Source organism: Nematostella vectensis, chromosome 6 (genome assembly GCF_932526225.1).
Source record: "Nematostella vectensis chromosome 6, jaNemVect1.1, whole genome shotgun sequence".
In the NCBI taxonomy this organism is placed as follows: Eukaryota; Metazoa; Cnidaria; class Anthozoa; order Actiniaria; family Edwardsiidae; genus Nematostella; species Nematostella vectensis.
The window spans coordinates 17,354,808-17,374,414 of NC_064039.1; the positions used below are offsets into that span (position 1 = coordinate 17,354,808).

Consider the following 19,607-nt stretch of genomic DNA (forward strand, 5'->3'; position numbering starts at 1 on the left):
ATCGCCGAAGATTTTGACTAGAGGCTTGTGGTCGGTGACTACCACCAGGTTGTCGCAACCCTGTGTGAAGTACCGGGTTTGCTCGAGACCCCAGGCAACGGCCAGGGCCTCTCCCTCGATGGCTGCGTAACGTTGTTCGGCTGGGGAGAGGAAGCGTGAGCCAGCCAGAGTGATCCGCCATCCTCCTGGGCAGCAGTCAGGTATACCAGAGGGGCAGCTACAGTGTTGCTGGAGGAGGAAATAACCAATACCTCTTCGGGACCAGTCGGGGCGAAGGCAGGTGCGCCTCTGCATGTCGTAGATTTCCACGCCCTCGCGGATTGCCTGAACTATGGCTTCTTTGGACTCTTGGAAGGCAGACTCCAGGTCAGGTGACCAGGTGAATTTGCACCGTGGGCTTAGGAATGGCTTAAACGGCGCCATGGTCTCGCGCAATTGGGCGTAGTTGGCCACCTGGTTGACCAGACCGAACCAGCTTCTGATGTCTGTCGTCGATTCAGGAGTGGGGAAATCACGGATGGCATCCAGGTACTTAGGGAGTGGCTCTATGGTTGAGTCGGACACCCTAAAGCCGGCGAAGTCCACACACTTTTCGGCGAACTGAAATTTGTCGGGGTTCAGTACTATACCGGACTGGCCTACGCATGTAAGGAAGTCGATGGATCGCCACCAGTGTTGTTCTAGGTCAGTATCATAGTGGATTGTGTCGTCCACACACCGCTCTTTGCGCTCAAAGGCTGATAGGATAGCATCGAAACGACGGTTGTAGCCATCCCCTGACGAGAGGAATCCTTGTGGTGCCCTGGTGTAGCGCCAGCGCCCGAAGGGCGTAATGAAAGTGGTCAGGTGTCGATCTGCCTCGCGTAAGGGAACGCTGTGATAGCCGTTCCAAGCGTCGGTGACGGTCTTCCAGGTGTCCTTCGGAATTCGGCGGGCGAGGTGGAAGGGAGACTCCATGGCAAAGGTCTCGCGCTGGCAGAATTTGTTTAGTGGCGAGAGATCCACAGTCCGGCGCGGTGAGCCGTCGTGCTTCCGGGTCACAACCATGCGGTGGCACCATGTGACAGGTTCCCCGTAAGGCACTCGTTCGATGACACCAAGGGCCTCGTCCCGGAGAAGGTCGTCGTATACCTTTTGCTGCCAGTGAAGAGGGATGGTGGCCGGGGTGTGGCACGCTCTGGGTGTGGCTGCTGGGTCTACATGTATCTCGATGGGTGGTCCGTCCATGCACGGGAGCGCACGATGGGGGCAGGTGTTGAACGTCGAGGAGGCATACCTCTCGAGGAGCCAGTCTTTCATGCGGCCATTGTTCTCCGGGGTGCAGGGGAATGGCAGTTCCGACGGACGTTGTGGTGGCACCGTGCGCTGGGGACAATGACAGGTCGGATCAGAAGGGGTGTTTGGTGCTGTGCAGCCGCCGTTGATGGAACGGGTGGCGTTGATGGATGAGTGCGGCTCTGGTATGCTGCGGCCATGGGGGGTAGGTCGGCGGCCGTCGTGTCTTCCAACCGGGTTCGTCGGGAAGTCCGTAGATAGGAGACCGAGGTTGAGGAGGGACTCATAGGAGAGGTACATAGCTCGGACTGAGCTGCTCACGTACACCATGGAACGGCAGCACGTGGCCTCACCGTTGGGAGGAGCTGTGGAGAGTTTAGCGAAGAAAGCACCGTCGATGGCTATTGGAGACCGGTTGGCGGCCGACAAGCTGAGGTTGACCGGTTGCAGTTCATCGCGCGAGAAGCCGCATGCAAGGAACTCCTCTAGAGACCAAAGGTCGGACTGGGCACCAGTGTCGGCCACGGCTGATATCTGAGCTACGAGGTGATCGCGAGGACGGGAAGTGGCTCCCGAAGCTGATGGAGTATCGAGCGATATAGTGATGTTTGTCCGCGGATGATCACGGAGTTGAGCTCGTCGCCACTCCCCCTTGGTGAAGATATGGTGATCCAGTTTGGCGGGCTCGTTCTGTGGTCTACCACGAGAGCGAGGTACGGCTCCGGATTGTAGAGATGCGATCTGGGAGATCGGGCCTGACTCGATGGCGGACTGTTGACTTTTGGCTGGTTGTCGCCTTTTGCGCCTACGGGCTCTGTAGCAATCGATGCATACCTGATGAGGTTTGGAATTCCAGCCCCGAGATCCTTCTGAGAAGACGTGAAATGACACTTTACAATCAGGACAGGAGGCCTGTCGTGATTTCTCTGCTGCGCTTGGTGACTGGTCTGAGGGTGGCGTGTTTTTGTTACGCTGGAAGGACGACATCGCGGACAGGGTTGAAGACGGTAGGGCGTTGCGAGCCATCTCTTTACTCTCCACCGAGGCAATGACGTCATTAATTGGGTTGGTCAAGATATCTGTAATGCCCAGAGTCTCACGCCTTATGTCTGAGTCGTAAATGCCATTTAAAAGGACGTCGCGTATGATGTGGTCGGTGTAGTCAACGGGTTGGCCACACGCACATGCTGCTGTGCATGCGCACGTTTCCGCTTTTCCCCGCACCCTGGCTGCGAATGCACGAAAGGTTTCGTCCCGTTCCTGTTTTAACTGGAGCAGCTCGGTACGGAGGACACATGTAGCGATAGGAATGACAGCTAGCGAGCGCATGGCTGCGGTCAAATCTTGCAAGGGCAACGAGGTGGCTCCTGGGTTGGCTTTCAGTAGGCTGTCCCCGAGGTCAGGGCCGGCACACTGGAACAGTTGGAAAGGCGCCTGGGCGTCAGTGATGCCAGATCCAGAACGGAAAACCCCCCATCGGCGCATGAATATGTTCCATTCCTCGATAGAGATCCCTATGTCCACTTTGGGTCGGTCGAGTTTCGGGCCTCGGGCCGGCGGTGGGGCAGAAGGAGCGGGAGGTAGTGCTTGATGTGCGAGGCCGTGGTTATTTAGTAACGCTACGGCGATTGCATCAGAGACATCCTGTGTTTTGAAGTCACAGTTGGGTACCGAACATTCGACGATCACCATGATAATGATTTCCTCATGAAGAAAATACTCCTCGATGTTCAATTGGTTTTATTGACAAAGATGAGGAAGTCCTATGGCAATACAATAAATCAAGGATTATTATTAAACTGAGGATTACAAATAACGGTAACTAGGATATAACAAATGAACGCGTAGGACTTACATGAATAATGTTCAAAACAAGATGGCCGGCTGCTCTCTCCTGAGCCGGTCAGCGGTCTTACATAAGACCTAGGCCCTAGCGGCCAGCGTCACACACTCTTCAGATAGCAAGAGGGGCACTATGATTTGAAGCTGTGTATCATTTTTGATCTCTATGTCAAATATCTTTCAATATCAGGGCTGCATCACAAACATTAGTATACTGCCCTGTGATCAGTTGATTCTAGGCCATGAAGCAGCATTTGAACAGTAGAGACAATATAATAATTCTGTTGTAGGCTTTATTCATGATATTTCAAAATTAAGAAAATATATGCAAATGTCTTACTTTATAGCGGAGCCAAGCGCGGCCGCAGGCCGCGCGCGTAGCCCCATAGGCATAGAAATATGGTATAGGTATGCGACTTGGTTTTTGTGGTTATCGCGCGGGTACCCTGTGGTGTCACTCGCCAGCCAGCCAGCCAGCCAGTCAGTCAGCCGCGCGACTCCCAGGCCCCACTCGGCCCCGAAATGGCGACTAAATACAAGCACGGAGCAAGGAAAAAAGTTCTTGTGGATTATGCGATGATTATTTATTTTGCCTCAAATTTTGTGACTTAAGGATAAAGTCAACTAGAGGAGATCTACTAACATTCATTCACGCCAAGATTTATCTGGTTTTAGCTAGTAAATTTAAGCAAGTAACAGTTTACATTAAAAAGCGAACAGAACCACAAGAAAGCGACCAAAAAAAACAAACAAAAAAAAAACAATGCAAGGTGAGTTTCGGACGACGATTTGTATTGTCTATTGAGGATATGACAGTTATTAGGCTTTTTGTTGTCCTTTTTGTATGCTTTGATAATGCGAGTACTTAACTTAGTAATCAAATTATTTGAGCATAACAGGTTTTGTTTTGACATTCTTCGTTTTATCTATATTCTTGATTGTGTTGAATAAAATAAAATACAACAAAAACTGGAATTCGTCTTTAATAAGACTTCTTCAGGGCAGATTGATTGTGTTGAGATATTTCATAAAGGCTAACCAATATCGTGTTGCATTTGTCTAATACTGCTAAAGAAGACCGTTCTTGTCTTTATATCCTGTGCTCTTAGTCCTAAGAAGATACATATCCTTAGAAGATACAGCAGCTTTTTCAACTTACAAGAGAAATTTTCCTTACCGAGGATAAAAAAAACCCTATTTTCAATATGTATTGTTGTTATTGTCTGCATCTTGCATCTCATGTGTTTATTTTTTTTTCAAATAGTTGTGGAAAATTAGTTAGATTATAAATGGCTTGATAAAAAGATTGTTTTGAAAGAAATAATAAATAATTGTTTTCACTCTTTTATGAACCAGGAACTACCTGAGGGCCAAGATGAATGCTAAAGACTGGAAGACATGAGAATTAAAAATCATGTCTTGAAGAGAACAGTAGGATGTTCTTATTCACTAGTCATTTGATACCCCCACACCCATGGTCCCAGGGAAGGGTGGGGGCTTAAACTTTAATAAAAGCCTGTTTCCAAGTTAAGAGTCAAAAACAGTCAATACCACCACCCCTCTTGACATATTCTGGTTAAAAAGTGGTCTAAAACCCCACATTAACCCCTGACTTCTGCGGGACCATAAGGGAGGGGGCGCAAATGACTAGTTCATTACTATGTGATTCAGCAGTACACACTCATAGGTTTTTTTAGAACAAGATACTTATATAATATAAAACTAAAAACAAACTTTTGCTTTTTAAATAATAAATCTGTAAAGAAAACAGTTTTCTATCAACCTAAAGATAATGGGAAAGGGGATATTTTAGAAAAGTACTGAATATAATTATCACATTATTGTTATTATATTTTCTTTTCAAACATTTAAGGAAGAGTCATATTTCTTCCTTTTTCTTTTTTAGGGCAATGTTAGGGCATTGTTATTATATTTTCTTTTCAAACATTTAAGGAAGAGTCATATTTCTTCCTTTTTCTTTTTTAGGGCAAGATACTTAAACTTTATAACACTAGCAACAACCTTGTTCTTTTTCAATAATAGAATTATGTTCACATAGCTTGGATAGCAAAGACATGGCCTCTTTAGAGGCCTGTAGTGGTGAAAGGGTTAAGATAATGGGAAAGGGGAAATGTCAAGAAATGCTCAATCAAATTATTTTCAGTACTGTTATATTTTTTTCACCAAACCTTTCAAGTTGAGTCAATTCACTTTATATCTCCTCTTCCGTCGATTATTTTTTAGTCAATTGGTATTCTTTGATTCATCTCTACCCCAAACATAGATCAATAAAAGGGTTTGGTTTGAAATTAGAAGTTAGCATTTTCAATCTGTTTTTTTTTCATTGCATTCATTTGGGAGTAGGCCACCACCAACAAGGCCACTATATGGTAAAGTGGGGTGCACCAATATGTAATGCATGAAAGGAGATATATTTTTGGATTTTAATTTCCTGACATTTTTCTGAATATTCGGTCCAATGAAGGAGAGAATCGCCACTAAATCAATACATAAAAATCACAGTATGGCATCTAAACAGTCTAAATATATTATTTTAAATTTTTGGAATGCTGTTACATCCATGACATTTTCTGCACAACGGCAAAACTTGTGGGAGTATTGTTTTGATTAAAACAAAGATATTCATAATGGAACTTCTATGATGGGACATAAGAATTTACCATTAGACTCTTGACAACTTTGACAGCCATACCCACACCAGGAATTGTGTTTGTTAACTTTGAGGTACTGCATAATTTAAATTATTGAATAAGGCCTGGATCCATTTGGTTGGTACAATAAATAAATCTCAGTAGAGAGCAGGATCCTAGATCCCCCAATAATACCTTTGATCAGTCAACACAAAAGGTGTTTATGCTGGCTCCGCTTTTAGGCAGTGCCTAAATCTATATATTTTGACATAGTATTTCACCACACTTCCCGATGACATAGTTGGTGAGTTTATCCACTTCATGGCACTGCAAAATGCTTTGCGGGCCAAACAAAAGACTACCAAAACGAACACGTTCCTTTCGTTTTTTTAGATAAAATCGACTTAGTGAATAGATAAATTCATCGTACCGGCTCCCTGGGATCTAATCGAAAACAATTTTAACGGACTGAAGGGTTGAGTTGCTTTAAAGGAGCTTCAGCGAGAATACATCAGTTTGTTGATATACTTGAGGTTCGCAAATTGTCCTTCTGTGTCGTTGAGGTTTCTGTAATATCCTAGCGCCCTTGCACACTCATACCGCTGACCAATAAAACTGAGTTGACATCCAAGATGGCGTCCCCCATGTAGCGTCCGGTTATTTCAGTGGCGACGAGAGGAAAAACAACGGAGAAAACCGCGTGGGAAGATCGGGAAATCAGACAGAAATCAGCAAGAGTCGTGGAAGAAGCCTAGAGAGAAGAAAATAGAGCTCCAGCGGGAGAATTTAGCGAGAAAATCGAAGAAAACGACGAATTCTGTCACGTGTCGAAATGGGAGAGAACGAGCAACCTCGCGAAATCAGGGTTTTGACGAGTGGTAAGTTCCTCAGAATCCAACCCTTCAGCATCCCGACGAATCAGTTGGAGATTGGAAGAGCCTGGAAGGAATGGCTTGAAGATTTTGAAGAGGAGGTCGAGTATTTTGAAATCAAAACAACCGAAGATAAAGTGAGAGCGATGAAGATTTATGGAGGGCCTGAGATCAAGAAACTAGCAAGAAACTTACCAGAGCCGACGCCAAGCGCGGATGACAACGACTTCACGAGAATGAAGACGAAACTTAACAACCATTTCCTGCCGAAGAAGAACAAACACCACGCAAGATACACGTTCAACAAACAAAAGATGGAAACGAACGAGAGTATTGTCACATATGCAGCCAGAACGAGATACCAAGCCAAGGAGTGAGAGTTCGGTACTCAAGAAGATGAGAGGATTCTAGAGCACCTCATCCAGACGATCTCAGATGGAGATTTAGTCAAGAGAGCCATAGAGAATAGATGGAATTTGACCGAATTCATAGAAAATGCTGGCCAGAAGGAGGAGATTAATAAGCAGGTGAATGACATGAAAGAAGATTTCAAAGTGGCCAAGATCCAAACACAAAAGAAGCCCCAAGCCAAGAAACCCGAAGAAGAACAGGCACAAGTGTGGCTATTGTGGGAAGACTGGTGCACACAAGCCGGGGAAAGACCGCCAAGCCTATGGGAAACAATGCCTAAAATGCGGCAAGTACAACCACTTCGCAGTTTGTTGCAAGTCAGAAGGTGGAACAGAAGACAAGCATAGAAGAAGATTCAAACGTATCCATCAAGTCAGTCATGAACCAGAGCACGAAGATTCCAGCAGTGGATCGGATAGTGGGTACCTGGAGTTAACTTCCAAGCACCTATCCCATGTGAAGATAGTGACATCAGGCAAGCCCAAGGGTACAGTTTTGGTTAGACTTGGAGACGTGGATGCGCAGGTTGAACCAGACAGCGGCGCCAGCGTCAATGTAATGGACGAATACCAGTACAAGGCACTTTCCCACCGCTCTGACGAGATTGGAGATCTGACAGACTGCAGAGAAAAGCTGAAGACCATCCAGACAAGCCTTCAGGTGAAAGGAGAGTTTGAAGTCATCATACGAAACAAAAACCGAGGTACAAAGACTCGCTTTGTGGTGATAAGGGGAAGAATGGATTCGACGCCACTCATAGGAAAGGAGACATTGAACGAGCTTGGAATGCTGAAGATCGATCCAGAAGGGTGTATCATAAAACCCAATGATCTAAGAATCAAAACGGTAAAGCAAACAACGAAGAGTGAAAAAATTGCCAAGCAATTCGAGAAGGTCTTTGACGGCATTGGCTGCTTCCAGGACAAGACAGGCGAGCCGATTGAGTTCAAGCTGGAGATGGACCCAGAAGCAACTCCAGTGGCACAGTGATCAAGGAATGTTGCCTACTACCTGCAACAACCCCTCAAGAAATGGCTCGATCAGGGAGTTGAACAAGGCATATTTGAACCGGTGCCAGAGGGAGACACCATCACCTGGTATTCGCCATTAGTCGGTCAGCCCAAACCGAAGTACACAAAGACAGACAAGGAGAAGCTAAAACCACAAATGATCAGAGCAAGCATAGACATGAGGGTACCAAACTTATCAATGAAGAGAAGCCGCTGCATTCAAGCCCCGATAGTGGAAGATTTCACCCATAAGCTCCGTGACTGCAAGATATTCTCCAAGCTAGATCTACGGCAAGGATACCACCAGCTGACTCTGGACGAAGAGACCAGGAAGGTAGCGACATTCAGCACGCCATGGGGAAACTTCAGACCCCGAAGACTTGTCTTTGGCGCCAAGTCCTCACAAGATGTATTTGACAAAGCAATGTTCAAGGTATTCGGAGACATCCCCAACTACATCAATCAGCGAGACGATATCCTGATTGGAGGCAGAGGTGAAGCAGAACACGCTGAGACGCTGAGAACAGTCCTCCAGAGAGCAAAGGATCACGGGATAACATTCAACGGGGAGAAGTGCGAATTTGAGAAGCAAGAGATTGAGTTCTTTGGACATGTTTTCACCAACAAAGGGCTCAGACGCCGGACAAAGTGAGAGCAGTAAAGGAGAGCGAGAGACCTGAGGACGAGGAGGCGGTGGGAAGCTTTCTCGGAATGGCGGGGAATGCAACCTGTATTCATCAACCGCACGATGACCGACACCGAGAAGAGATACAGCAAGACATAGAAGGATGCACTAGCGATCAAGTGGGCCAAAGAGAGGCAGAGGATCTATCTGCTAGGTGCACCAAGATTCAGAATCGTGACCGCACACAAACCCCTACTACCCATGTTCAACAAGGGACAAAGACTGCGAAGATGCCCCCACGAATAGAGAAATGGGTGATGCAAATGCAAGACGTCGACTTCGAGCTGATCTACGAAGCAGGGAAGGACGAGCAAGATCCACTAGATTACCTTTCCAGGGACCCCCTCTCGGAGACTGGGGACGACAGCACAGAGAAGATCATCAAGTGGACCGTCGATGCTGACCACGCAGTTGTGCTTAAGAGAATCAGGGAAGAGACACTGAAAGACAAGACATCGCAGAAGTTGGCAGAGAGAATAGCAAGATGTGACTGGGAGAAGTTCAGAAGAGATAAGGACATACAGCCATACTACCAAGTGAGGCAAGAACTCTCAGTTGCTGAAGGACTAATATTCCGGGAAGAAAGAATCGTGCTTCCTGAAGTACTGCAGAGAAAGATCGTCAAGATCGGACACAAACTGGGACACTTAGGCAAGACAAAGACCAAGCAAATGCTCAGAGAAAAGTATTGGTTCCCAAACATGAACAGCATGATAGATACAGCAGTCCAGCAGTGCTTCAATTGCCAAGTAGCAACCAAAAGCCACAAGGAAGAACCTATCAAGCCAACCCAAATCCCTAGTAAACCTTGGGAGACCATCTCAACAGATTTCGGTGGACCGTACCCAGACGGACACTACAACCTCGTTGTTATTGATAAGAGGAGCAGATATCCAGTTGTGGAAAGAGTGCCAAGCACAAGCCTGGGACCAGTCAAGGAAAGGATGAAGAACATCTTTGCAACATATGGCACACCCAAGAGGGTAGAGAGTGACAATGGACCACCATTCCATTCCGGGGCCTATGAAGAGTTCGCAAAGGAAGAAGGATTTGATCGGGAAGGACAAGTACGGACGGCAAGAAGCTATCCACAACATGCTAGTAGCATACAGATCGACATTCCACCCTGCGACAGGAGTAACACTTTATGAAGCCATGCGAGGAGTGAGTGTTAGAACCAAGCTAGACTACACACCACCAACCACAGGGAGAACAGCCAAGGAGGAAGCGATAGATGCCAGAGATGAAGAATACAAGAAGAAAATGAAGGCAAATCGAGAGAACAAGAATACAAAGGAGACACAGCTCATCCTAGGAGATTACGTATTGGTGAGACAGCAGAAGAGAAAGAAATGGAGCACGCCATACGAACCAGCCTTCTACACTGTCACAAGCATTGAGGGATCAAAGGTGACAGCACGCAGAACTACAGATAGCAGGACGGTATGCAGAGACGCAAGCCAGTTCAAGCTCGCTAACTGTATTATCAACACAGCGGACGAAACCAGAGAGAAATCGTGTGAGGGAAATCCATCCATCCAGAGGGCAGTGATCAACCTACTCAGAGTGCAAGCGTAGCGACAGAGATAAGCGACAGCACAGACAAGACGGAGGAAGAAAGCAAAGAAACAGCTAACGCTAAACCACAGCCTAGAGAGGACCAGGAGACACCAGAGCTGAGGGGGCGACCCAGGAGGGAGAGGCGCAAGCCGAGTCACCTCAAGGACTATGTTACCAGTTAGAAAACAAGATACTTTTTCTTGAGACTTTACTTACTTCAAAAGAACTTTATTGATTACTTTATTGAGTTGATCGTTAGAAATGTTAAGATTGTATAGAGCTATTCTTTTTAAAGTAAGGGAGAAATGTAATATCCTAGCGCCTTTGCACACTCATATCGCTGACCAATAAAACTGAGTTGACATCCAAGATGGCGTCCCCCATTGTAGCGTCCGTTTATTTCAGTTTCCATTGATGGACCAAGAAGGGATTTGCAATCTTGTTGTTGATCCTTAATTCTCTTAAGACGACCATTTTCTCCTGTAGAAGGCTGTTGAACAAGATGCTTCGGCCTCTATATTTAGGGGTTGTTTTGCGACTGTTCTTTGGTTGAATGTGCTATCCACTAAAACTGAGGAAGGAAAAATGTTGAGACTGGAGCAAAATTGACTAACTGATACTGGGAAAATGGCGCAAATTTCAAAAGCTGCCTTAAAAGACGAGAAATACGGTATTATAAAGCATGTCGAAGACAAAAAATACTATAAATGCATTATAAACCACATTAATTATAAAATTCGAGTTTTATTGACTAAAAGTTTGAAACAATTTCAAACTTTCTATTTTAGCGTAGCTATAAAAAAGGGCCTCAATCTGATGCTAGGCTTTCTTGCCCATGGTGCATTACAATCCATTTGATGAAGTATTCATATTTCAGGTCTAGCAAACACACTTAAAGTGCTCAACACTCGACATTTAACGCGGAAAGAGAGGGAGATAAAGAAGTACGGCGTGGAGATAGCTGAGCAATTGGAAATCATTAGGCGTGTGCGAAGACGCGCCCGACTCTACCGCCGACGCCGATGGGCAAAGGAGACTACAGTCAGGCGACGACTGGAAGGAGATTTAAACAGGCTTAAAATTGATAAAGATAATGATGATGAACAAGGAATTAAAAAGGTGAGAGGCAGAAAAAAATTGAGTTATCATTATCATCAACATTATCATTATTATCAGATGATGATGATGATGATGATGGTTATTATTATTAATACGCGTTTCGAGGTATCCAATCAACTTGAGTTTGGGGCTTGGGGTTATACGCTCCGGTCATAATGTGAAGTAAGATCCTAATGATGATTGTAAGATGTAACAGAAAAATCAGGGCTGGTTCCGTGGGTTTCTCCCCTTGAAACTCTCATAAGGTGCTTTGCAGGTGGTCGGTCGTTGTAGGGCCGGCAGCAAGGAAGGTTTTCCATGCCTTTTGAGTTTACTACTACAAAGTTTCAACTTGTTTTGACAAGGTATTTGAAGATAAGAAAAAGGTGCTTGAGACTGAGGGGAGGACATACGAGAATATCAACTAAAAAAGATTGCTTCGTTGAAAAAACTTGTCAGTTGAAAGAAACGTTTTGGGCTGATGGTCCTCAGAAAGTAGATGGTAGATGTCTTTAACAGCCCCTTCCCAGGTAGAGTAACTTGTTATTACTTTTATCACTTTTATAGGGAGCTTTCTTTTAAAAATCTCCACTTGCTCCTTGTAGCTTGGAGCAGCCCCAAAAGTCCTTGATCCAAGGGTTCATCCTTTCAATGAAAGTCTTCCAAGTTACATGGTTTGACTCAAGTTTATTTTATTGAGAGTTGTATAAAGCTGCATAAGGATATAACTGCCTGACGTGTAACTACTTTATCTATTTGTTTTCTGGATTGCTTTTACTTTTCGAAAATTAAATTTCATTTAATATTCTAATCACATCATAACCTGGTGCCCCCGTCTCCTTGTCCTGTGCAGTGATTGTCTTATACTTATATATAAAAAATTTCTTGAATCACTGGGTTGTAATGACGTTTCGGCAATTCTGCCTTCATCAGGATTAACGGTAATTAACAGCGTTGCCGAAACGTCGAAAAAGAAACAAACCGGTGATTCGCGAAATTCTTTTATATATAAGCTCAACATAAATGGTAAGGGATCTGTATCAGACAAGAAATTCTAAAATGATACCCCATACACTGAGTTAAATGTAACAATATTGAAGTCCCATACACTGAGTACAGGAGTATGGAGAGAATTAATACTTTTATCTCCTGCAGTTTAATTCATACAAGACTTATAACCTTTAGGCACTGTGATATAAAAGATCAATAGAAAGCACAATATATAAAAGAGACCAGTGTAAACCAGTCCTCTGTTGAATCAATCCATGCCTTTAAATGGGAGCTGGAAAGATCTGAGGCTGTATTTTGTAGTGTCCGGGCTACCTGTGTTCTGACCGGGCTACCTGTGTAAGGAGTATATTATAGGATGTTCGTTCGTTGTAAAGCAGATGGTCGTGACATGTAATAAACAGTCGTGTTTACAAATGCTTTAGCTGGCGACGAGAATGGGACTCTTAACGATAAACGCTAAAGAAATATCCGAGGAAAAAGCAGAGGAAGAATCCGAGAGAGATGAACCTCGAGCTTGGCAGTATTTCGACCTTCGACTGCAAGGGAAACCCGACAAGCATCGGACAACGATGGAAACGTTGGAAAGCGGGTTTTCAATACTATGTGGAGGCTAAAGATATCACGAAAGAACTGCAGAAGAAAGCACTGTTACTACACTGTGCAGGAGCGTTCAAGGTACTTACAACGCTTACCGACCCATTAGAAGAGGCGCCAGAATGCAATAAGAATGCTCGACAGCTACTTTAGCCCGCAAATGAACGTGCCGTATGAGAGACATTGTTTCAGACAAACGAAACAAGTGGAAAGCGAAACGGTAGACCAGTTTGTCACGAGACTGTCCCAAATGGCGGAGAATTATGATTTCGGTGACAAAAAAGCGGAACACATAAGAGATCGACTGATCGACAAGTGCAAGTCACACAACCTAAGGAAGACACTACTCGAATCCGGGGGAGCACTGACGCTAAAACGCGCTCGAGAGCTTGCTAGAGCAATGGAAGCTGCAGAAAGTCTAGCGAAATTCATAGAAAACAGCTTTGAGACAACAGGGAAAGTAAATTCTTTAAGAGGAAGACAGGAAAAGGAGAAAGGAAAAGGCAAACACTGTTATCGCTGTGGCATGGAAGGACACTTTAGTAAAGACCCAGAGTGCAAAGCAAGAGGCCGGATGTGTAATAAATGCGGCGAAATTGGTCATTTTGCCAAAGTTTGCAAAAGCAAAAAGCAAAACAGCAGAAAGGAAAAACAAAGGAACTGTACATCAGCTAACCGAAGAGAGTGACGAGTATGCGTTTGCAGTCACGGAAGGACAAGGGTGCGTAACGATTGATACATTGCTGGGAGGTGTAGAACTAAAGGGAGTACTTGTGGACTCTGGATCTACAAGCAATGTTATCGACAGAACGACTTGGTTAGAGTTGAAAAGTAAGAAAATTGAATGTGAATCATGTAAATCCCAGAAGAAATTGTATGCTTATGGGACAGAAGAACCACTGAACACTGCTGGAGAATTTGAAGCAAAACTGACATATAACAACAAGTCATGTTGTGCTCGCTTTGTTGTTATTGAGGAGAAGGCAAGACCTATACTTAGTAGACAGACCGGTCAAATGCTAGAAGTTCTGAGGATACAAGTGAATACAGTTCAACAGGATTAACTATTTGAAGAGTACAAGGAGTGTTTTACTGGAGTGTGGAAATTAAAAGATTTCCAAGCTAAGATACATGTTGATGAGACTGTAAGACCAGTTGCACAGAAAGCACGACCCATACCCTTCGGGCTAAGAGGCAAGGTAAACCAGAAGCTTGAGGAGCTCAAAAACCTTAATATCATTGAGGAAGTTTCAGGGCCTACACCTTGGGTTAGTCCAGTTGTTACAGTACCAAAACCATCAGGTAAAATAAGACTATGTAATGAGATGAGAATGGCCAATGAGGTTGTGGTATGGAAATGGCAACCGATAGCCACTGTGGATAAGATTCTGTTTAATTTGAATGGGAGTACAACATTCAGCAAACTAGACCTCAAGTGGGGCTTCCAGCAGATTGAGTTGGATGAACAGTCTAGGATTATCACCATATTTGTGATACACGATGGTCTCTTCAGGTACAAGCGGTTCATGTTTGGCATTTCGTCTGCACCAGAACTATACCAACACATTGTGCAGCAAGTATTGTGAAGCTGCGAAGGAGCCTATAATATTCACGACGACATAATCGTACATGGTCACACTGTGGAGGAACATGATGCAAGACTACGGAAAACTCTGGATCTTCTGAAGAGTAAGGGTTTGACTCTGAATAAGGAAAAGTGTGTTTTCAGGATGTCAGAGCTGACATTAATGGGCTATATCTTGTCTAGGGGATTGGTCCCACAGAATCCAGGGTGGAAGCAGTATTGAGTGCTAAAGAACCGCAGACAGCAGGAGAAGTACCGAGCTTCCTAGGGCTAGTCAACTTAAGTGCACGCTTTAAACCAGATTTAGCTTTAACAGTAGAGCCACTGCGGAGGCTGACTAGGAAAGGAGAGGAATTTGTATGGGGTCGAGAGCAACAGAATGCATTTGACACTCTGAAGAGAGATCTAAGAAAGGCAAACACTTTTGCTTATTTTGACTAGAATGCAGAATCTACGAGACTAGTAACGACGCAAGCCCTGTCGGTTTAGGAGTGATCCTCACACAAATGCAGAATGGGGTGTGAGCGAGTTATAGCTCATGCAATTCGCAGTCTCACTGATGTTGAGAATTGTTACTCGTAGACCGAAAAGGAAGATTTAGAACGAAAAGGAAGATTTCACATGTATTTGTATGGGGTGGAGTTTGTGCTGCTAACACATCACTAGCCACTGGAAGTAATCTACTCTACAAAGTCCAGGACTTCTGCACGCATAGAACGGTGAGATTACAACCCTACAATTTCACAGTCAACACATACCCGGAAAGGAGAACATTGCAGAATCACTTTCGAGGCTTACGGAAGCCAAAGGAGTGTGCATCAACACTGACGCGGAGGAGTACATCCGTCATGTTGCGGAAATAGCAGCACCTGTAGCTATACCAATAGAGGAGCTTGAGAGGGAATCTGGGGTCGACCCTGAGATTAAACAACTTCGGGACTGTATCCTAACAGAGAATAGGGATGGTGCTCCAATTCAATGCAAGGCTATAAGACAGGAACTGTCTACCTTAGGTAAGCTAGTACTAAGGAGGACTAGATTGTTAATACCCCTTCGGCGCCCGGTGCTTTCTGGCGCTCTTTCATTGGTTAGCGGTCTAACGGCCGTCTCGACTGCGGAATGGCTTCCGTGTCACGACAAACCTAGTAAAAAGAGACAAGGGGTGAAACTCTTTTTACCCTCCCTAGAAAACACGCCAGAAAAATATCTTTAGTTCGAATTCATCGGCCCAAAATTCGTACAGCTATAGAAGAAAGATGTCTTTTTAAGCTAGTCATGTACAGTGCTTACTCAATGATATTGTAAACTGCATAGATCAGTCTGTGCATGTAAAGCACACTTGATCATGCCTAATCCAGGTATACAATAAACAAATATTAACATTTGTACTGCTAGTGGAGAGCTGGCAGTAGTAGGAGTAGTGGTTTGAGGTGATGCATTGGAACTTGGGCTCCAACTTGGATAGGTCTGTGATTGAAATGTAAGTAGGTCAAAGGTAAAGCACAGGTTTCCCCAAAATATACAGTGTAACTCAGTGTAAATAAAAGCATAAAAACATTAATAAAAACTACTTGTTGTTTGAGTTGATTAGGCAGCATGCTTATAGTCATCCTCACATTGTATCATATATGAACCAACACTGATGACAGTGCATTACAAAATATGCATTGGTATTCTATTGGAGGCAGTCTCAAGGAGGAAGTAAGATGTGAAGGGAAGGCTAATCCTGATATGAGAGCCATGTGAATGTTAGTTTGTATTTTCAAGGATGCATCAAATCATCTTTATTTTATTATCTGCCTAATATTGGATGGAACTCCCAATTCCAAGCAGGAGAGTTAGGGGCTTGGGGCCCTGTTCCCTTTTCTCAAAATATAGGAATCAGAAAACTCTTGTTGTATAGATTGTTTATTGTTTCATCTTTTGTAAATGTTTTCATAATGATGGAAAAATAAACTGCATGGTTAGGAAAACTCAGGTTGCCTTTGTTATGGAATAGTTAAATAGTTGTATAGGTAAGATGTGTCATGAACTACAAAAACAACACACCAATTTAGTATATTCAACATATACATTAACCGAGATGTGTTGTAATGCATTATGATGATAAGTATTATATAAAAAATATGATACACATTTTAGGAACCTATGCATATGGAGAGGGGGCTATTATTTGATAGTAGGTCCTAACCTGGCTTGCTGTCTATTTCAGATTTAGATTTCTGGAGCAAATAGCCATGAATTGTCAAGAGGGTGTGCCCTGACATAGATATCATGCAAAAAGCAGAAAAGTTATGTCCAATAATAAAGATAATGTACATACACCCTACTAAAGACATGCATGTGCAAAGCTACTGTATAAAACAAAACAAATCAACAAATGTTGTAGTATTGCTTGCTCAAGTAGATATGAGCTGAATGCTCCACCCTAAATCCTACACAGGACACAAGAACATTGTTTGGTGAGGCGTGGGTGATGATTGAAAGAGGGGCATTTTAATTGGAAGCTGTATATCAATCCTTTATGTCTATGCCAAATATCTTCATATTATATCAGGGTTGCATTACAAACACTAGCATACTGTCTCCTTGATCAGTTGATTCAAGGCCATGAAGCATAATTATGAACAGTATTCTTTTGTACGAGGAAAGATACACAAACATCTTACCTAATTTTGACATAGTATTTCACCACACTTTCATATGAGTTCATCCATCTGCACGCTGGCAGAAAGTGCCCATGTCTACAAAATGCAATGCTTTGCGGGTCAAAACAAAGACTACAAAACGAACACTTTCCTTTCGTTTTTTCCGATAAAATAGACTTAGTGAATAGATAAATTCATTGGACTAGCTTCCTGGGATTTAATCGAAAGCTATTTGACAGGACTGAAGAGTTGAGTTGAGGGGGGAACTTCAGCTTGAATAAGTAAGTTAAGTAAGTAAGTAATAAGTAAGTAAGTTAAGTACATATCAGTTGTTGACTACTCGGTATTTGTGAGTAGTGCATCTAGCAAATAGGCGTTGTGTGTCGTTGAGGTTTCCTTTGATGAACCAAGACGGGATTTGCAATCTTGTAGTTGATCCTTAATTCTCTTAAGTCGACCTTTGTCTCCTGTAGAAAGCTCTATGTTGAACAGGGTGCTTCGGTTTCAAAAAGGATTTCGTCACCATTGCCATGGCCGTTGCACTGCTTATAGATTGGGGGGTTGTTTTGCGGCTGTTTTTTTTGGTTGAATCTAATATTCACAATAACAAACTGAGTGAAGACTCGGAGGAAGAAAAAGAGTGAGACTGGAGCAAAAGGACTGATTGCCACTGGGAAAATAGCGCGAATTTCAAAAGCAGCCTCCATTCACAACAAAAAGACGGAAAATACCGTATTATTACAGCATGTCGAAGACAAAAAATACTATACATGCAACAAAAACCACATTAATTATTAAATTAGAGCTTTATTGACTAATATGTTTTTTTATTCGAGCTTTGATTCCCCCCTTTGATAACGTTACCAGCCGCCATGTTGGATATTGATTAGTATGCAAAAAAGGGGGCGGAGCGATCCCTTTTATACCGCGCGTTCGTGTAAAAAGGATTTTAAATATACATACCAATACTTTCACAAAGAAGTTTAAGATAGATAACAATATTCTTTTTTTAACACAGAAAAGAACAACAACTAGGGGAAGGAGGATACGGCGGCTGTTGATACGAGAGGAGAGTTTGGTCAGGCTAAAGACTATTGCGCAAACTTTAGAGAAGAAGGAATGGGCCATGATAACAACTGGGCACGAATACGTGAAACCAGAGGTCGATTTCGCAGATCTTCTCTTCGAATCGGAGGAATTAGATGAAGAGGAGGTTTATAGAGAAATAATTCACCCAGGAGGCACATTTGTAAAATATTATGGAGACCAGGAAGAACATCCGATGGTTCATTCTAATTATTCGACAGATCGGTCTGTTGATGAAATATCGAAAAAAGGTATGGTAGTCGATGGTGACCAGGATATTACGACAGAATCGCGGAAATCTAGTAAAAACAATTACATCAACTTAGGAGAAGATATAAATGCGCGTGAAGAAATTTCAGGTACTTCATCTGATAAAGAGATTACAGTTTTGTTGGCAAAAGAAAAAAACGGTTATACAAACTCTATCAAGACAGACTTTCTCTCAAAGACATTCATAACAGACGACACTGCAATGGCATCTGCCGCAAATATTTCGCAGGAAAGACAGGTAAAGTCTGAGCCAAAAGAGAACATTACAGGTGGCTCAGCTCAACGCTCTATATCTGTCGGATGTCTGCCATTCTATTTTAACAATCGCTCGAGGCCGAAGTTATTCTCAATCAATCAACATATGCCTTTAATGCTGATTGATTCTTCAAAACACATTGATGCATTTAAATGTTCTGAGTTTGACAAATCTTCTACTTTGAAAAATATTTATTGTGATATAAATTGTCAACTTAACACCAACTCAGCTGAAGACATTCCATTGAAACAAATCTATAAAAAAGTAAAAACAAAAGCTAGTAAGAGGTCTATACCCAACAAGGGGAAGCTGGCTTATATATCGAAGGCTAGAAATTCGTACAGCGACAGTGACATTTTTATACTTTAAAAGACTTGTAAATGGCTGATAAAACGATGCTAACCTAATAAAACTAGAGAATCGACAGAAATGAGATGCAACAGTAGAGAGTACAATAGCATCAAATGAAGTTAGTAAACAGATGCCTGCAGATTCAATAAATGGCAAAATAAGCTATTTGAGAGTTGTAAATTGGCACGAATGTGTTCGAACCCACAGAAAGAAGAAACATTGATCTTCCAAGGAATCTTAACATCCAAGTCATAGGCAGATGATGGCAACATGGTTAAGTTTAAAATTAATTTTATCCCACACAAGATTGTATAAATGTTCCGAAATTATGTCATTTAGCCTATGGTTACTTCAATTTGACATCCACTTTTCAAAACTTTTGGTAGTTTCTCATCATCTCTA

The 19,607-nt window shown here is 43.3% G+C and overlaps 1 protein-coding gene across 1 annotated transcript in view; it reads left to right on the top strand.

The window, feature by feature from the left end:
• The window catches only part of LOC5506344, a 78,010-nt gene extending 58,640 nt beyond the window's left edge, over positions 1-19,370 (top strand). The window contains exons 8-9 of the mRNA XM_032374719.2: positions 11,184-11,425; positions 18,261-19,370. Of these exons, the coding sequence (XP_032230610.1) occupies positions 11,184-11,425; positions 18,261-19,223 (1,205 nt within the window). The 3' untranslated portion in view covers positions 19,224-19,370. The remainder of the gene's footprint in view (positions 1-11,183; positions 11,426-18,260) is intronic.
• The last annotated feature ends 237 nt before the right edge of the window (positions 19,371-19,607 follow it).